The sequence below is a fragment of the Paramisgurnus dabryanus genome, chromosome 8, assembly GCF_030506205.2.
Source record: "Paramisgurnus dabryanus chromosome 8, PD_genome_1.1, whole genome shotgun sequence".
In the NCBI taxonomy this organism is placed as follows: Eukaryota; Metazoa; Chordata; class Actinopteri; order Cypriniformes; family Cobitidae; genus Paramisgurnus; species Paramisgurnus dabryanus.
Window position 1 is genome coordinate 29,110,581 of NC_133344.1, and position 16,875 is coordinate 29,127,455.

The 16,875-nt window shown below is 38.6% G+C and overlaps 1 protein-coding gene across 2 annotated transcripts in view; it reads left to right on the forward strand.

Moving 5' to 3' along the window:
* The window catches only part of hip1 (huntingtin interacting protein 1), a 47,619-nt gene that overhangs the window by 2,507 nt on the left and 28,237 nt on the right, over window positions 1-16,875 (forward strand). The window contains exon 1 of one of the 2 annotated variants that reach the window (XM_065281421.2): window positions 11,312-11,703. The exons of the other annotated variant lie outside the window; for it this stretch is intronic. Within the exon in view, the coding sequence (XP_065137493.1) occupies window positions 11,686-11,703 (18 nt within the window). The 5' untranslated portion in view covers window positions 11,312-11,685. Of the gene's footprint in view, window positions 1-11,311; window positions 11,704-16,875 lie in introns of those variants that run through there. 2 annotated transcript variants of the gene reach the window in all.

The window sequence follows — 16,875 nt, forward strand, 5'->3', positions numbered from 1 at the left end:
TGCCATAAAATAGAAATAATGGTATTTAGGGATTGAAAAAACTAGCCTTCAGGTCTGGATTAATTCTGATATGTAATGTCCACATTACCATTTTCAGTCAATTCCCATTAAATGAAATCATGACCCACCCATGTTTCTTCTTAATAAATATCCTGTTTTGCTCTGAGATGAGTCACATTACAAAAGTGAAATGGGTTGGAAATTGAGTTTCTTTTTACCTCGTTAAAATACTTAAATCCAAATAATGTAGGCCATGCTACTTTTTAAATTTTCAATATTACTACTTTTTCAGATTAGGCCACTTATTTCTGTAGTGCTTTTTCTAATGTGCATTGTATAGACCAGGGGTCTCCAATGTGGGGCCCGCTGGCATCAGGTAGCCTGCACAGAGTCTCTGAGGTGCCCCCCAAAGCACATTCTATTAATAGTCTCAATTGTAATATTTATTTATTACATATTTTTTATATTATCTTGGCTTGGTTTACGTATGTTTACATTTTAAACAATACTAAAACGTATCAACAAGTAAAATAAAATAAAATCAACAAGTAAAACAAAAAAGTTTTGAGTAGACTCTATAAAAAAGTAGCCCTCCAGATTGTTTTATCCATTGTGATAGCCCGTGCCCACAAAAAGGTTGGAGACCCCTAGTATAGATGGTTTCAGTAGTGACAACATAAACAAGCGGCTTTCGTGGTCAACACGTAGCTTCCGGTAAACTCCGCTTAGAATAAATAACAACAAAATACTTTAAACATAGTTTATTTATATAACAAGCAAAATAAACAACACGTAGATTACCTAGGAAACCAAAACATTTGATATTTTCGACGAGGTATTTGTTCAAGAGTTCAGTTTAGCAACTAGTCAGAAACAAACTGAAACCGGAAGTAAAGTTCGGACCAGACGCGTATTGCGTTACCACACGTACGTCCGATGAAACGTCTATAAAAGCAGCTTTAAAGCAGTTATGTTTGTGATTCTGCATCTCTCGTTTTTCTTGCTGACCAGTGTTGGTTAATGGTTCTTGGTTGTTGCCCCCCTATGTGTTTTACAGGACTCTCCAGACATGGAGCGTCTAATGTAGCGTCTCTCCAAATATCTACTGTAATTGTAACACTTTTTCTCATTTCAATGTCTTACTATATACTTATATCTTTTCCTCAAAATTCCGTTTTATTCTGTACATTTCCCATGTCTAAGTTATCCTAATTTCCCCTTGTGCTTTGTAATCTCCAGTGGAGAGACAGTAGGAGGCCATGTATGAAAAACCCTGATACAGCAGAATGCACAGGGCCTGGCATGTGGCCTCGCTTTAGCCAGATGTCTGTGCCACAAAGAGTGTTCAGATCATACTGCTATCAAACAGACCATTAATGCATGTAATACAGTGAATACGCTCATATCTATGTTTTTAATGTAGAATAGTGCTTGTGGCAAATTTGGTACTTTTACATAGCTTGAATAATACATTTATTTATTTTAGGTTTTGAATAGAGTTCCTGTGATTATGAAAAATCAGGAAATTGTCATTGTGATTTACAGGCCTTCACGAATGAATGGAATCGTTTGGTAAAACTTTTGGGAGCTCTGTTTTAGGGGTGGGCAATAAACCGGTATGATAGTAATTACCGGTATTGTGTCACGCCATGATATGGATTTTGCAAAACCGTTGATACCGGTGTTGTGCCGAATTCTGTGACCTATCGAATTCTGTGACCAGGGGTCGCTGTTTAGCAATTTTTTCACGCGAGACCGCGCCGGGCGCCCGTGCACATTATCGTGAGCGCGGCAAGGGAGTTTCTAACGATATACGTGACCGCCCACTGAGCGATGACGTCATTTACCCTCGCTCGCTCTATTCTATCGTATGAATGAAGCAGTCAGACTTCGTGAGAAACGAACGCGCCGATTAAAATAACGCGAAATAGGTTCTAAAATACCAGAACATCACAAATGTTTTGTTTTTTTTACTTGCGGCTGTTGCCATTTAATGTTACACACATCTGGTAGGGAGTAACAACAGCTTACCGAAATCTGTGACCTCTCTCTGTTTCATTCAGAATTGCAATAATGTTACTCAAATTCAGTCTGGTGATGTCTAATCTCATCTGTAATATATCATTAAATGCATTTTGACCTGATGTTAACACTAACACACATACAGCAGCAGGGTCACACAATCTGATGAACAGTAAAAACAGCCTACCGAAAACTGTGACCTCTCTCTGTTTCATTCAGAATTGCAATAAAGTTACTCAAATTCAGTCTGGTGATGTATAATCTCATCTGTAATATATCATTAAATGCATTTTGACCTGATGTTAACACTAACACACATACAGCAGCAGGGTCACACAATCTGACGGACAGTAAAAACAGCCTACCGAAAACTGTGACCTCTCTCTGTTTCATTCAGAATTGCAATTAAGTTACTCAAATTCAGTCTGGTGATGTATAATCTCATCTGTAATATATCATTAAATGCATTTTGACCTGATGTTAACACTTACACACATACAGCAGCAGGGTCACACAATCTGATGGACAGTAAAAACAGCCTACCGAAAACTGTGACCTCTCTCTGTTTCATTCAGAATTGCAATTATGTTACTCAAATTCAGTCTGGTGATGTCTAATCTCATCTGTAATATATCATTAAATGCATTTTGACCTGATGTTAACACTAACACACATACAGCAGCAGGGTCACACAATCTGACGGACAGTAAAAACAGCCTACCGAAAACTGTGACCTCTCTCTGTTTCATTCAGAATTGCAATAATGTTACGCAAATTCAGTCAGGTGATGTATAATCTCATCTGTAATATATCATTAAATGCATTTTGACCTGATGTTAACACTTACACACATACAGCAGCAGGGTCACACAATCTGATGGACAGTAAAAACAGCCTACCGAAAACTGTGACCTCTCTCTGTTTCATTCAGAATTGCAATAATGTTACCCAAATTCAGTCAGGTGATGTATAATCTCATCTGTAATATATCATTAAATGCATTTTGACCTGATGTTAACACTTACACACATACAGCAGGGTCACACAATCTGATGGACAGTAAAAACAGCCTACCGAAATCTGTGACCTCTCTCTGTTTCATTCAGAATTGCAATAATGTTACCCAAATTCAGTCAGGTGATGTATAATCTCATCTGTAATATATCATTAAATGCATTTTGACCTGATGTTAACAGTTACACACATACAGCAGCAGGGTCACACAATCTGATGGACAGTAAAAACAGCCTACCGAAAACTGTGACCTCTCTCTGTTTCATTCAGAATTGCAATAATGTTACCCAAATTCAGTCTGGTGATGTCTAATCTCATCTGTAATATATCATTAAATGCATTTTGACCTGATGTTAACACTTACACACATACAGCAGGGTCACACAATCTGATGGACAGTAAAAACAGCCTACCGAAAACTGTGACCTCTCTCTGTTTCATTCAGAATTACAATCTTTTTTAATAATAAATTAAATTTTAATTTGGATAACATTATTGTAATTCTGAATGAAACAGAGGAAGGTCACAGATTTCGGTAAGATGTTGTAACTGTCCGTCAAATTGTGTGACCCTGCTGTATGTGTGTAAGTGTTAACATCAGGTCAAAATGCATTTAATGATATATTACAGATGAGATTATACATCACCAGACTGAATTTGGGTAACATTATTGCAATTCTGAATGAAACAGAGAGAGGTCACAGATTTCGGTAGGCTGTTTTTACTGTCCATCAGATTGTGTGACCCTGCTGTATGTGTGTAAGTGTTAACATCAGGTCAAAATGCATTTAATGATATATTACAGATGAGATTATACATCACCTGACTGAATTTGAGTAACATTATTGCAATTCTGAATGAAACAGAGAGAGGTCACAGTTTTCGGTAGGCTGTTTTTACTGTCCATCAGATTGTGTGACCCTGCTGTATGTGTGTAAGTGTTAACATCAGGTCAAAATGCATTTAATGATATATTACAGATGAGATTATACATCACCAGACTGAATTTGGGTAACATTATTGCAATTCTGAATGAAACAGAGAGAGGTCACAGTTTTCGGTAGGCTGTTTTTACTGTCCATCAGATTGTGTGACCCTGCTGCTGTATGTGTGTAAGTGTTAACATCAGGTCAAAATGCATTTAATGATATATTACAGATGAGATTATACATCACCTGACTGAATTTGAGTAACATTATTGCAATTCTGAATGAAACAGAGAGAGGTCACAGATTTCGGTAGGCTGTTTTTACTGTCCATCAGATTGTGTGACCCTGCTGCTGTATGTGTGTAAGTGTTAAAATCAGGTCAAAATGCATTTAATGATATATTACAGATGAGATTATACATCACCTGACTGAATTTGGGTAACATTATTGCAATTCTGAATGAAACAGAGAGAGGTCACAGTTTTCGGTAGGCTGTTTTTACTGTCCATCAGATTGTGTGACCCTGCTGTATGTGTGTAAGTGTTAACATCAGGTCAAAATGCATTTAATGATATATTACAGATGAGATTAGACATCACCAGACTGAATTTGAGTAACATTATTGCAATTCTGAATGAAACAGAGAGAGGTCACAGTTTTCGGTAGGCTGTTTTTACTGTCCATCAGATTGTGTGACCCTGCTGTATGTGTGTAAGTGTTAACATCAGGTCAAAATGCATTTAATGATATATTACAGATGAGATTAGACATCACCAGACTGAATTTGGGTAACATTATTGCAATTCTGAATGAAACAGAGAGAGGTCACAGTTTTCGGTAGGCTGTTTTTACTGTCCATCAGATTGTGTGACCCTGCTGCTGTATGTGTGTAAGTGTTAACATCAGGTCAAAATGCATTTAATGATATATTACAGATGAGATTATACATCACCAGACTGAATTTGGGTAACATTATTGCAATTCTGAATGAAACAGAGAGAGGTCACAGTTTTCGGTAGGCTGTTTTTACTGTCCATCAGATTGTGTGACCCTGCTGTATGTGTGTAAGTGTTAACATCAGGTCAAAATGCATTTAATGATATATTACAGATGACATTATACATCACCTGACTGAATTTGAGTAACATTATTGCAATTCTGAATGAAACAGAGAGAGGTCACAGTTTTCGGTAGGCTGTTTTTACTGTCCATCAGATTGTGTGACCCTGCTGCTGTATGTGTGTAAGTGTTAACATCAGGTCAAAATGCATTTAATGATATATTACAGATGAGATTATACATCACCAGACTGAATTTGGGTAACATTATTGCAATTCTGAATGAAACAGAGAGAGGTCACAGATTTCGGTAGGCTGTTTTTACTGTCCATCAGATTGTGTGACCCTGCTGTATGTGTGTAAGTGTTAACATCAGGTCAAAATGCATTTAATGATATATTACAGATGAGATTATACATCACCAGACTGAATTTGGGTAACATTATTGCAATTCTGAATGAAACAGAGAGAGGTCACAGTTTTCGGTAGGCTGTTTTTACTGTCCGTCAGATTGTGTGACCCTGCTGCTGTATGTGTGTTAGTGTTAACATCAGGTCAAAATGCATTTAATGATATATTACAGATGAGATTAGACATCACCAGACTGAATTTGAGTAACATTATTGCAATTCTGAATGAAACAGAGAGAGGTCACAGATTTCGGTAAGCTGTTGTTACTCCCTACCAGATGTGTGTAACATTAAATGGCAACAGCCGCAAGTAAAAAAAACAAAACATTTGTGATGTTCTGGTATTTTAGAACCTATTTCGCGTTATTTTAATCGGCGCGTTCGTTTCTCACGAAGTCTGACTGCTTCATTCATACGATAGAATAGAGCGAGCGAGGGTAAATGACGTCATCGCTCAGTGGGCGGTCACGTATATCGTTAGAAACTCCCTTGCCGCGCTCACGATAATGTGCACGGGCGCCCGGCGCGGTCTCGCGTGAAAAAATTGCTAAACAGCGACCCCTGGTCACAGAATTCGATAGGTCACAGAATTCGGCACAACACCGGCGTTACATATTTTAAATTCTATTTTTGCACTTATCAGGGTTCCCGCGGGGTGTTACAAAAAACTAACCTTCAGAAAGTTATATCTATGGCCTTAAAACGCCCAGATCTTCATCCTAGGACTTAAATTTAACTTTATGAATGTTATTTTTTAAGACCGCGCGGGAGTTTACCCAAGTCTTAAAAGTCATACCTCCGTTCCCGAGATGCGCTGTCCACAGAAACACAAAACGAAAGGCTTCGATCGCACTTCAATCCATTTTTAATCATCATTTTTTTTAAGAGGATGCACATAATAGTGCACGCAAATCCTGCCAAAGACTATATTTCAGGTGTTGTGATCTGTATACAGCGAGTTTGGCGAGAAACAAGCCCGTGGCTTACCTATAGCATTACCAGGTTCTGAAACATAACAGGACCCAGAAGCGAACAAAATCAACACTGCTTTATTGAAAATCAACTTAAACAGTCGGGTTGTCGAGTCCCAAGGCACCAACAGCGCGTCAACAGTGTTATACATTTAGGAGGCTTTTTTACCTCACTGCTTCAAAGTCGTTTAACGGTGTACTCCCTTTTCACTCAGATCTGCTCTCTCTACTGCGCCCTGCACGCGCTCTCCAGGTAAGCGATTGGAGGACCGAAAGCAAGAAATTACCTTAATAAACCATAATTTGGCTAAAAGTGCAATTTATCTTCTTTTAGTAACCATTCCTTTTTTGATAGCGCAAATGGTTGACGAGTAACGGTTAAATGAATAGCGCTTTCAGAGTGCTTTAGCGGATAAACGTACCAAACACATTAAAAACAGCCTTTAATGGTAAATTTCGTTTTCTTAATGCAGGTTTATTAATTAGAGAGGCTATTAAACAATACATAGTGCCTATTTACGCATAAAAACGTATGAGTTGAGTGTTTTTGGCAATGTGAATCTGCTGGTTAATTAAATTAAATGCAATTAAATGCAATAAATACATTTATTAATATAACTAACTTGTATTAATAAACTGCATTCATTAATGCGTTCAGGGATTAATAATTATTTAAAGTGAGATGGCATCTCCTATCAGATGTTCATATTAACAACAAAAAGAAAATCTTGTTCTTTGTATATTTATAAATCAAACAGACACAAGATATACACAGCACACAGCTTTAAAGTTGTTGGATGTAGCGTAAAACATTGTAATAGCCTACAAGCAAATGACCATACTAATTTCCATATTTTCATACTTCCCATATTAGTGACATGCATAAGAAGATGAGTCCACCCATCCACACAATTGCGCTTTTAAAGGAAAAAATGGGAAAAGATAAAAAATCATGTCTATGTCCAATCCCTCACTTATTAGTAACATAAGGTGAAAAATACTAATTTTGTCCGTAATTTAACTAAGGTTTACTACAGTGTGACTCCAAGTTTTATCTCATATGGCAACATACCGTAATACCGTTATACCGGCTGAAGAGTGAAAAATACCTTGATATGAATTTTTCCTCATACCGCCCACCCCTACTCTGTTTGTATTAGCAAAGGTCATAGATTGATCTTTGATACATTGTGCTCGCAAAATCGCTAGCCCTGAAATAGCCGTCGGGCTATCAAAATGCATCTTCCCCCTGCCCGTCTGGCTATCTTGACTAATAGGAAGGAAAAATATATTTAAATGCTTACGCATTCTCTCACAGATTTGAATGGGTAATTATGGTGTATCTAATTCAGGAATCAGTTTTTAAATTACGTTTGAATGAGCACTTGCAGTTTACTTTCACTTTTGGAAACTGTACAGGAAGCAAGCAGTACTGATTTGTCATAAGTATGTGACACCGTGCAAATCTCGCTCTTAAAGTGACCTTTTTTAAAGTCCCCTATTTTTCTTTCTTTATTCTTTTTACGCCATCTATGGCTATATTCATGGCAATAACTGGTTAATCCATAGTACACAAGTTTATTATTTAGACAAGTTAATCCAGACACATGTTGGGGAGGGAAACTTTGGCATCTCCAATTTTGCCAAACTTGTTGCAGGCATGTTTTCGGCTTGTGGGAGGAATCCGGTATAAACCCACGCTGACAAAGGGAGAACATGCAAACTCCATACAGAAAGGCCACCTAATAGCCGGGGCTCGAACTGGGGCCTATTTTTCTAATCAATAAAATAATCCAATCTGTAACTGGATAAACATTGTATGATCCAAACTGAGTTTTGTGACCCATTGAACCACTATTAAATAGTGAGTATATCCAGGAAACTGATATACTCCTATATCCTGATGAGTTGGAGTTTTTTGTTAAAAAAACAACAGCATGAAAAACAACAATCAGCATGTCTCTTCCCTGGTGAAATAATATACACTGAATTCAAATGGGTGTAAAATTGTTTTTGTGTTATCCTTATTAACTCATTGTTTCTTTTTTGTGTTCAAATAAAAAAAAGGGACGACACAACTTGTGTTAAAACAACACAAAGTTTGTTGATCCTAAAATAACACAGATATGTGTAAGGAAGCCGAGAGAGGACGTGCACTATTATTATTTTTGCTTACTTGTTTTCTCGTGATCTCGAGATAACAAAAGTTGATTTCTCGTGATCACGACTTAATTCTCTCATGATCTCGAGAAAACAAAAAATGTTTTCTCGTTATCCTGGCATGATAATCCAAATGTCATAATGTAATTTCCTGTCCATAATATTTAGTGTATTTTGAAGTGGACTGCTAATGCATATGAGTTAGCCGATAGACTTAATAAATAAATAAAGTTGGACGGTTCATGTTCGTGAATTTAGGGACCATCTCTAAAGTAATACTGTACACGTTTCTATCTTCAATAGTATTTAAGAGTTTATTTATATACAGGGTTCCCGCGGGGTCTTAAAAAGCCTTGAAAGCATTGAATTTATTAATTTGGAAATAATACCTTAAAGTCTTGAATTTTTATGTCTGGGTCTTAAAAATTGTGCTGTATGTAACTTCTCCATATTGTATTTTTCCTTAAAAGTTTCATTTTTCAACCACAATTTGATTAAATCAGGGATGCAAACACAGCGCTTTTCGGCGCCTCCCGCATTTTATTATTAATGGCATTTTGCGTGCGAGCACATCGTGTCTCTTACAATGAGTTTGTTTACGTTCACGTGCTCTCTGTTTCTCGGTGAGTTGGGTGCGACATGAAGCGAGTTCAGCGTCACATGTTTCTGTCACATGTCTCTTTACATGCGCTGCACTTTCTTCCTCCCTCCCTTTTTTAATAATATAATTATTATTGAACCATCTTTTTATATCTAAAAAAGTTTGATGAAAGATCACAGAGATCGTAGCAAAAAAGCTGTGAGCGACAAGCCCATTGCACGAGCAAAGCTCAAGCTGACTCAAGATATAAAAAACGCAATCATCTACACAAGTATTGCTTCATATGTCAGTGCAAAAACAGTAAAGTGTTTTTGTGGTGCTTTGACAAACATTGTCAGCTTTGTTAATTTATGGTTGGATTTATTAAATATAATGTGAAATTAATATATGCAGCCAGATGGAAGGCCCTGGATACGTTGCAGGAGGTGGCCAGGAAGAAGAGGAAGAAGGAGTAAAGCAAGAAGAAGCGCTAGATAATTGATCCAATAATTGAGAGAACGCAACACAGTCCCGGGTCACAGTCCTTTACCCATTCCACATTGGAAAAATAAATGTACACTAGTTCAAGGATTTTGTTTATCTTTGCTGGTAGGGACGTGAAATAGGTGTTAATTTTTTTATATAAATAGTCTTAAAAAGGTCTTAAAAAGACTTGAATTCAAACAACTTTTCTTATCTCGAGATAACGAGAAATTAAGTTTTGATCACGAGAAAAAAGTAAGAAAAAATAATAATAGTGCATGTCCTCTCTCGGCTTCCGTAGATGTGTCTAGTTAAGGACAACACATTAAATGTGTTGTCCTTAACTAGACACAACGGGGTGGTTTTTCGGACAGAGATTACAGTAGTCCTAGACTAAAATAAATGTAAAAGCTGTCCAAACTGAAAACAACTTGCACTGACATCTTAAAATACCTTAAAATATATCAGTGCCCTTTGTTTTGCATCAAAATGCACACAGATAATGTTTTTCGTAAGGCATGTTTGTAACAACTATTTATATTTCCTAATTACACTAAGGCCTAGTCTTGGTTTTAGCTAATCCATGTCTGGGAAACCACCCCAACATGTGTTGTTTTAACACATTCATATTAAAAATGTAGGCTTTCGGAGAAAAGTAACACAAGTTTTGTCAGAACTTGCTATATAGTTTTACTTGTCCTAACACCATTTTTAAAGTCACCATTTTAGTTTTTTAAATCTAAAATATATTATTAACTCTATAGGGCGGTTTCCCGGACAGAGATTAGAGTAAACCACAACTAGGCCTTAGTTATAGGACATTAAACCATTTTTTAAAACATATCTTTCAAAAAACAATACTGGTGTGCAAAACAATGGCACTGATATGTGTTAAAATATGTCAGTGCAAGGTGTTGTTTAAATTAAACCAGCCCATTCATGCATTTTCGTCTGGGGCTAGGGTAACCCCTGGCCGGGAAACCACCCATACGACTGTTATAAATATATTTAAATACACGTTTTGTTAAAAACAACAGATTTTTAACCCATTCTAAATGCTTCCAACTTGGACCAATGAGCTGTGCTTATAGCCCACAGAATTTACTGTCAAATTAATGACATTATATCCATAGTCTTAATGACCATATTTAAACATTACACTGTCCTTATTTAAACCCCACTGTGTTTTCGTTATTCTGTTACACATGAGCACCTGTTAAATGAATAATGGATAGAGCTGCTCGTGCTACATGCTGATATAAAAACAACCAGGGGGCGCCATTCTCCCAAATTAAGTCTTTCCTAGTAACGTGACTGCATGCAAAGAAACATAAACAATAGCACTTGAGGTTCCTTGAGGTTCTGTATTATACGTATTATTGACTTTTTTAATTTGCTAAGTAAAAATGTAAATCTCACGTACATTAGGAATACAGTTTACATTTTTTTAAAGCATTATGCTTTGTGTATGTTGTGTGTGTCATATCAATGCAGATAAGTTTTAGTACAGGAGCAGTGTGTTCGATTGTGCCTCGATTGGTTGTACTTTAGCTTGTGGTGGATGTTATTATTACATCAGTGCTTCTGTGGTGATATTACATCATGGTTAAGATTTAGTGTGTAGGATAAAGTGGTTTCACTTTATCTCAAGACTGTGCTTGTGACAGTGCATTTAAAAGCTCCTCCTTACATTCATGGTGAGATTTAATTCAGGTCAACATCAGAATAGGGTTCAATAACCTGCTTATCACACATGATCTTGTGGGTTGGGAATGACACCCCTCTTCCTGGGCTGGAAGGAATGCTTTTCTAGACCCTTCTCTTCCACGTCCAGTCAATAGAAGTCGAGCCATCTGCCAATCGGCTCCTCAGCGAGGAGGAAGAAGGAGAAATAAGAGTACGACAGGGGAAGAATAGGACAGAGGGGAGTACTCGACACCAGATCGGGACACATGTTGAGTTAACGGACCGTTCCTCCGCCTCCCTTAGCGGATTCGTCTCTCTTCAATCCTGCCTTGGGAACGGATTCACCTCCGCTTCCACATTCCCGTTTGAGCTATGGATGCGAGTAAAATGGTAGGTGGTCGACGAAATGTGAATGTTGTTAGCCTGCATCGGTAGATCTACATGTTTTGGGGGGTGGGTAGGGGGTTGTTTTGTGTGTGTGATGTGTACGTACATTGTTGCTTTGAAGTAACCGCCCTGCTGATTTCCTTCAGAATGCTGCGAGCGTGCGGCACCGTTACGTTTAAACGAGAGAAATGGCGCTAAATAGTTAGCTCGTTAGCCAGTACGTACTAGTAAAGTAGCCCATCTCCAAACATTCCCACGAAGAATGAGCTGCACGCAAAGACTGATAGTGGGCTTATATAAACACGTTTTGTCGGTCCGAGTGCGCTAAAGTGATTTCTAAACGTACAGGAGCACGCGACTGTGTTGATTTTATCGTGCAGCTAATGCAAACTTTATGGAGCTTTCGGTGCAATGATATTGGTGCCTAGCTTTAGTATATGGGAGAGATCAGGGTCACTTGTTGTCTTGTTTTTGGTTAGTTGAGTTTGTTCTGTTTAGTGTTGACTAGCAGCGCATTACTCACACGGTTGGTTTACACCATAATAAAGCAAGGTGCGAATTCAGTCTGAGAATTGTTTGAATTGCAAATATAGCTTGTTTTTGGAAACGTTTAAGCAATTCGAAATAACCCTGCTGAAAAAAACAGCATGGACCAGCATGGGAATTATGCTGGTTTAGCTGGTGGTCACATAGGATGCTGGGGCTAATGCTGGTTTAGCTGGTGCTAATGCTGGTTTGGTACTGGTTTAGCTGGTGCTGATGCTGGTTTAGCTGGTGTTCACTAGCAAACCAGCACCAAAACACACCAAATGCTGGTATGCTGTTTTTTTCAGCAGGGAATTGAATATTTGTGCTTTGCCTTTACAATCAGCTCCAAAGCAGGTGGCTTATCATGTGTTCCCAATTCAGTGCTTCCCAATCCTGGCCTTCGAGTACCCCCTCCCAGAAAGTTAGATTCCTCCTTATTTTAAAACACCTGATTCAACTTCCAGAATGGTTAACATGTCTTGGTAACAACGAGCTGATGAGTTAAATCAGGTGAGTTACATGAGGAGACATCTAAAACATTCTGGAAGGGGGTACTCAAGGAGCAGAATTAGGAAACCTCTTTACCCGCACTGGGGGCAGCTTGGCTCCGACAGAGGCATGTGGACTGAATTTAGTCTATTTGATTGCCTGTATTTTTCTGCATCCGATGTAGGATCTTAAACAGGGCTAGAGATGGTAACTATACCAGCTTTTGTATTTCACATTGTGTTATTGTCACAAGATTCGACTATTTTGACTTAAAACGCTGCACCCTGCTCTCTGCTTTGACTCCCAAGCAGTTATCAACATATTCTGCATGCGATATCTGCTTATTCAAATCCCTCATGTCATGCTCCGCTTAGGCATGGTATGAAAACATGTCTTTGCTTGAGTGGGGTCCTGGGATCCCCACTGGAGTTTGGAGCGTGTCCTGTATGTGTTTGCGGAGGCTGAAGCTTTATGGAAAGTCGATAATTAATGTAATTTGCACTGAACCCAGAGCACTTTTTGGATTTGAGCTGCATCCTTTGGGTTTGCTGAAAGGGTTTGTTGTAGGCTCATTAGCAGGGTTGTAAAACTAACTCAACATAAGGTTGCTTAATACTATTTTGGTTAAAGCACACTCGAGTCAACCACGCAACACCTATTGGGTTTATCAGAGCGTTGCTGACTCTAATGTACCACAGGGATGATGTGTTAGGTGGACAAGCAGCTGTTTGTTTGGCGTTTTAACCATATGAATAACTTACAAGTTGTTGTTGCACTTATCCAAGGCTAGTACAAAGCACAAATATTCAACCCTGTCTGTAAAATCCAAGCCTCATACTCTAATGATGAGATTAGGAGCATCAAAGTATGATTTTCACTCATTTTTGGCAAAGATTGACCTTGACAACAAAGACATCAAGGTTATATTTTCACAGAATGTTCCTTACATTTATGTTGGATGATTTTATGTGGAAAACAGGCACTCAGGATGTTGTATCTGTTGCACTTGCAGAACAAAGGCCATGGGTTCAGTTTTAAGGCAACGGCAGCACACATACTGATAAAATGTACTGCATACCTTGAATGCACTGTACGTCTGTTGGATATAAGCGTCTGCCAGATGCGTAAATGTAAACGTATCTTCTTTAAATATCAACAAACTGTTTATAGTTCACCAAACAACGCCGCATCTGAATGGAGCTCTGTGTTTTTCCATTGTGATTTTTCCATTCCTTCGAGTCCTAACTAGGTGTTGACCTACTGAGAGGAAGTTTGAGTCATAAATGAGTAAATTACAAAATCATCTTTAAAGGGAAGAAAAAGTTATTTCGTAAAGCAGAACACAGTTGCCTTTCAGTGAAATGATCTTTAAAGGGGTGGAGTGGTATCTGAGACCGTGTAGCTAAAAAAACACGACTATCAAAATTTAGGGTGTTCAGGTCTAGTGTGATTGAAACAGAGGGCCACTTCAGGAAGTTCAGAGGTATTTTTAGCTCCTTCAACTTTAGTTTAACCCACCCACGCCACAGAATAAACTAAAGTGAAGCCACAGACCGATACTTCATTCGTTGCTCAATGTTAGCAGTGCTATTGAAAGCAATTGTGCACTTTCGGGTGGCAGCTTGCTTTCTGAAGTACCTCAAAGATTTGAGATTACCAAAAATGGTAGGCTGGATGTGAGAAAGTTGTTTGGGTTGGCCGCGATGCCCTCAGGAGAAGCGTTGGTACAGCTGGGTGTTCCTTAGTCGACAGGAAATGGTAAAGACTGAATTAACTAAGTCAGGAAGCGCTAGAGGAGGCATCAGAATACTCCTGGGATTTGAGATCATATAGACCAGGGATGGGCAACTTCGATCCTGGAGGGCCGGTGTCCTGCAGAGTTTAGCTCCAACCATAATTAAACACACCTGAAGCAGCCAATTAAGGTCTCACTAGGCATACTAGAAACGTTTAGGCAGGTGTGCTGAGGCAAGTTGGAGCTAAACTCTGCAGGACACCGGCCCTCTAGGACCGAAGTTGCCCATCCCTGATATAGACCCTGACCTATTTAGCGACCTTCCCATCCCCAAGCAGGAGGAATTGACAGGATGTATGCGATAAATGTGGTTAACTGATCATTGTCGTGATATTGAATTGAAATTATGGGAAAATCCAGGCTGTGTCCCATAATCTAATAATGAGATATGGAGTGTCAAAGTTTGATTTCACTCATTGATTTCGCATTGTTTTTAATCATTGACAACCTTACTCGGTCAATATCAAATATATCAAGGTTATATTTTCACAGAATGTTCTTTTACAATATGCAGGATGATTTTATATAGAAAAGTTGATCACAAAAAATGACTTTAGCTTGGTTTTTACAGACTGGGTCACATGTAAGACACCCTAGAGCGATTTTCCTTTAATACTTTGGCAGGCACTTTCATCCTAGTGCCGTGCTCTACCAGTTGAACTACATAATTGCTACGTAATGTGAATTGTACTTTTTTCAGGTGAACTTTTTTTGGGTGTTCCTTGTTGTTTGGGTTGTTTTCTTTATTATTATCTATGGAAAAAGTGACCCTACCGTATTTTAGGTGTCATTCTTGTGACTGTAGGATGAATTATGCAGGAACTTTACCCCACATTTATTACTCTGGGTAAGATGTTTGCTGAAAGCAAGCCTTACTAATTATTCATGATCATGGCACAGCATGGGTTAAAACGTATAACTCGATACAAATGAGAGCCATTTCCTTACACACTCCTCTCTGGGCAGATGGGGTCACATGAGGACAGTCGATCTTAGTATCCCTGGTGGCCATTACTTCTGTCTGCGATCCTATTGATCTGATTGATGTTGTGCACTTTGCATTAGGACTATCAGAATAGCTAGCTACTAACACAGATGTTTGCAGATCATCATTCATATATGTTTTGTTTAACAAGCTTGTGTCAGTTTTATACTGAAAAAGCCAGTGCTGTAGTAATTAAGCATCTAATGGGCTGATGGGATTGGAGGACGACAGCTTAGATTAAGTACTCGTGGCGTAACAGGCTGTTTGAGAGCTTTCTTTGAGATACAAAAGCTGGAAATGCGATGTCATTGCTATGTGGTTTACACAATGTGTTGCACCATTTGCTGTTGAAACGTCCCATGTTTTTGAGTCTATATATGGGATGACGATGTAGGACATTATGTCTTCTGTCATGTAATTCACAAACTATGAAAAATATAAAGTACAATCTTGCCCAGTGAGATGTCTTTAAGTTTGTGTGAACGAGTTAGTGCGCTATTTACAGGGGGAGGCAACTGATATCAGTGATTACACGCTGCTTGGGGGCAGAACAGTGGGGCAAAATATTTATAGTTTATTAATCCGAAGGCTGCAGTCTCTGGAGGTCACATTTGTAAGCTTCATACGTCTTATTTCAGAATATTATCAATTACCAAGTTGACTAATATTCGTTAATCGTACGTTGTAATACTCTTATGACTTGCAAATGTAATGCTCAGTCAACTGAAATAAACCAGGCTTGATGATGTATGCAGCCTGCATATTTTGAGAAATTACCATTCTCTCTTGGTCACTGAAAGCTGCGAAAAAGTATCAATCTGCGTAACCAGTACACTATCAGAACGCGTTTTCAGCGTGGCTGGAAACATTATAACCCCAAAAAGGTTTCGCGGTGCTTTCCTCCTCTTCAAAATACGTGGGCGCTCCAGAGCTTCTGTTGTTGCTAATGGCGCCTTTCCATTGCATTATACCCCACGGTTTGGTTTGGGTCAGCTTACTTTTGTGAACTTTTCCACTGGGTGCAGTACGTAGTATCCGATACTTGTTTCGGACCACCTACGTTGGGGTTCCAAGCGACCCAAGCTTATACCAAAACATGATGCGAAAACATTGTAGATCACTGATTGGTCTGAGAGAATCGTCACTACCAGTGTCATTGCTAATGTAAAAGATTTCCTTTGCTCGAGACTGCGCAAGCTAGCACTAAGGTTAACATGTTGTCGTCTGTGCTCTGCTGTAATCACCCAAACTCCCTTTTAGCGATGAATAACATCCATAGGTTGAGATTCAGGAACACCATTCGCAACGCTCACGTCCGTGTATATGCTTAAATGCAACTTAACGTCACGGGTTTTTGTACAAAAACTGTCATATGAGA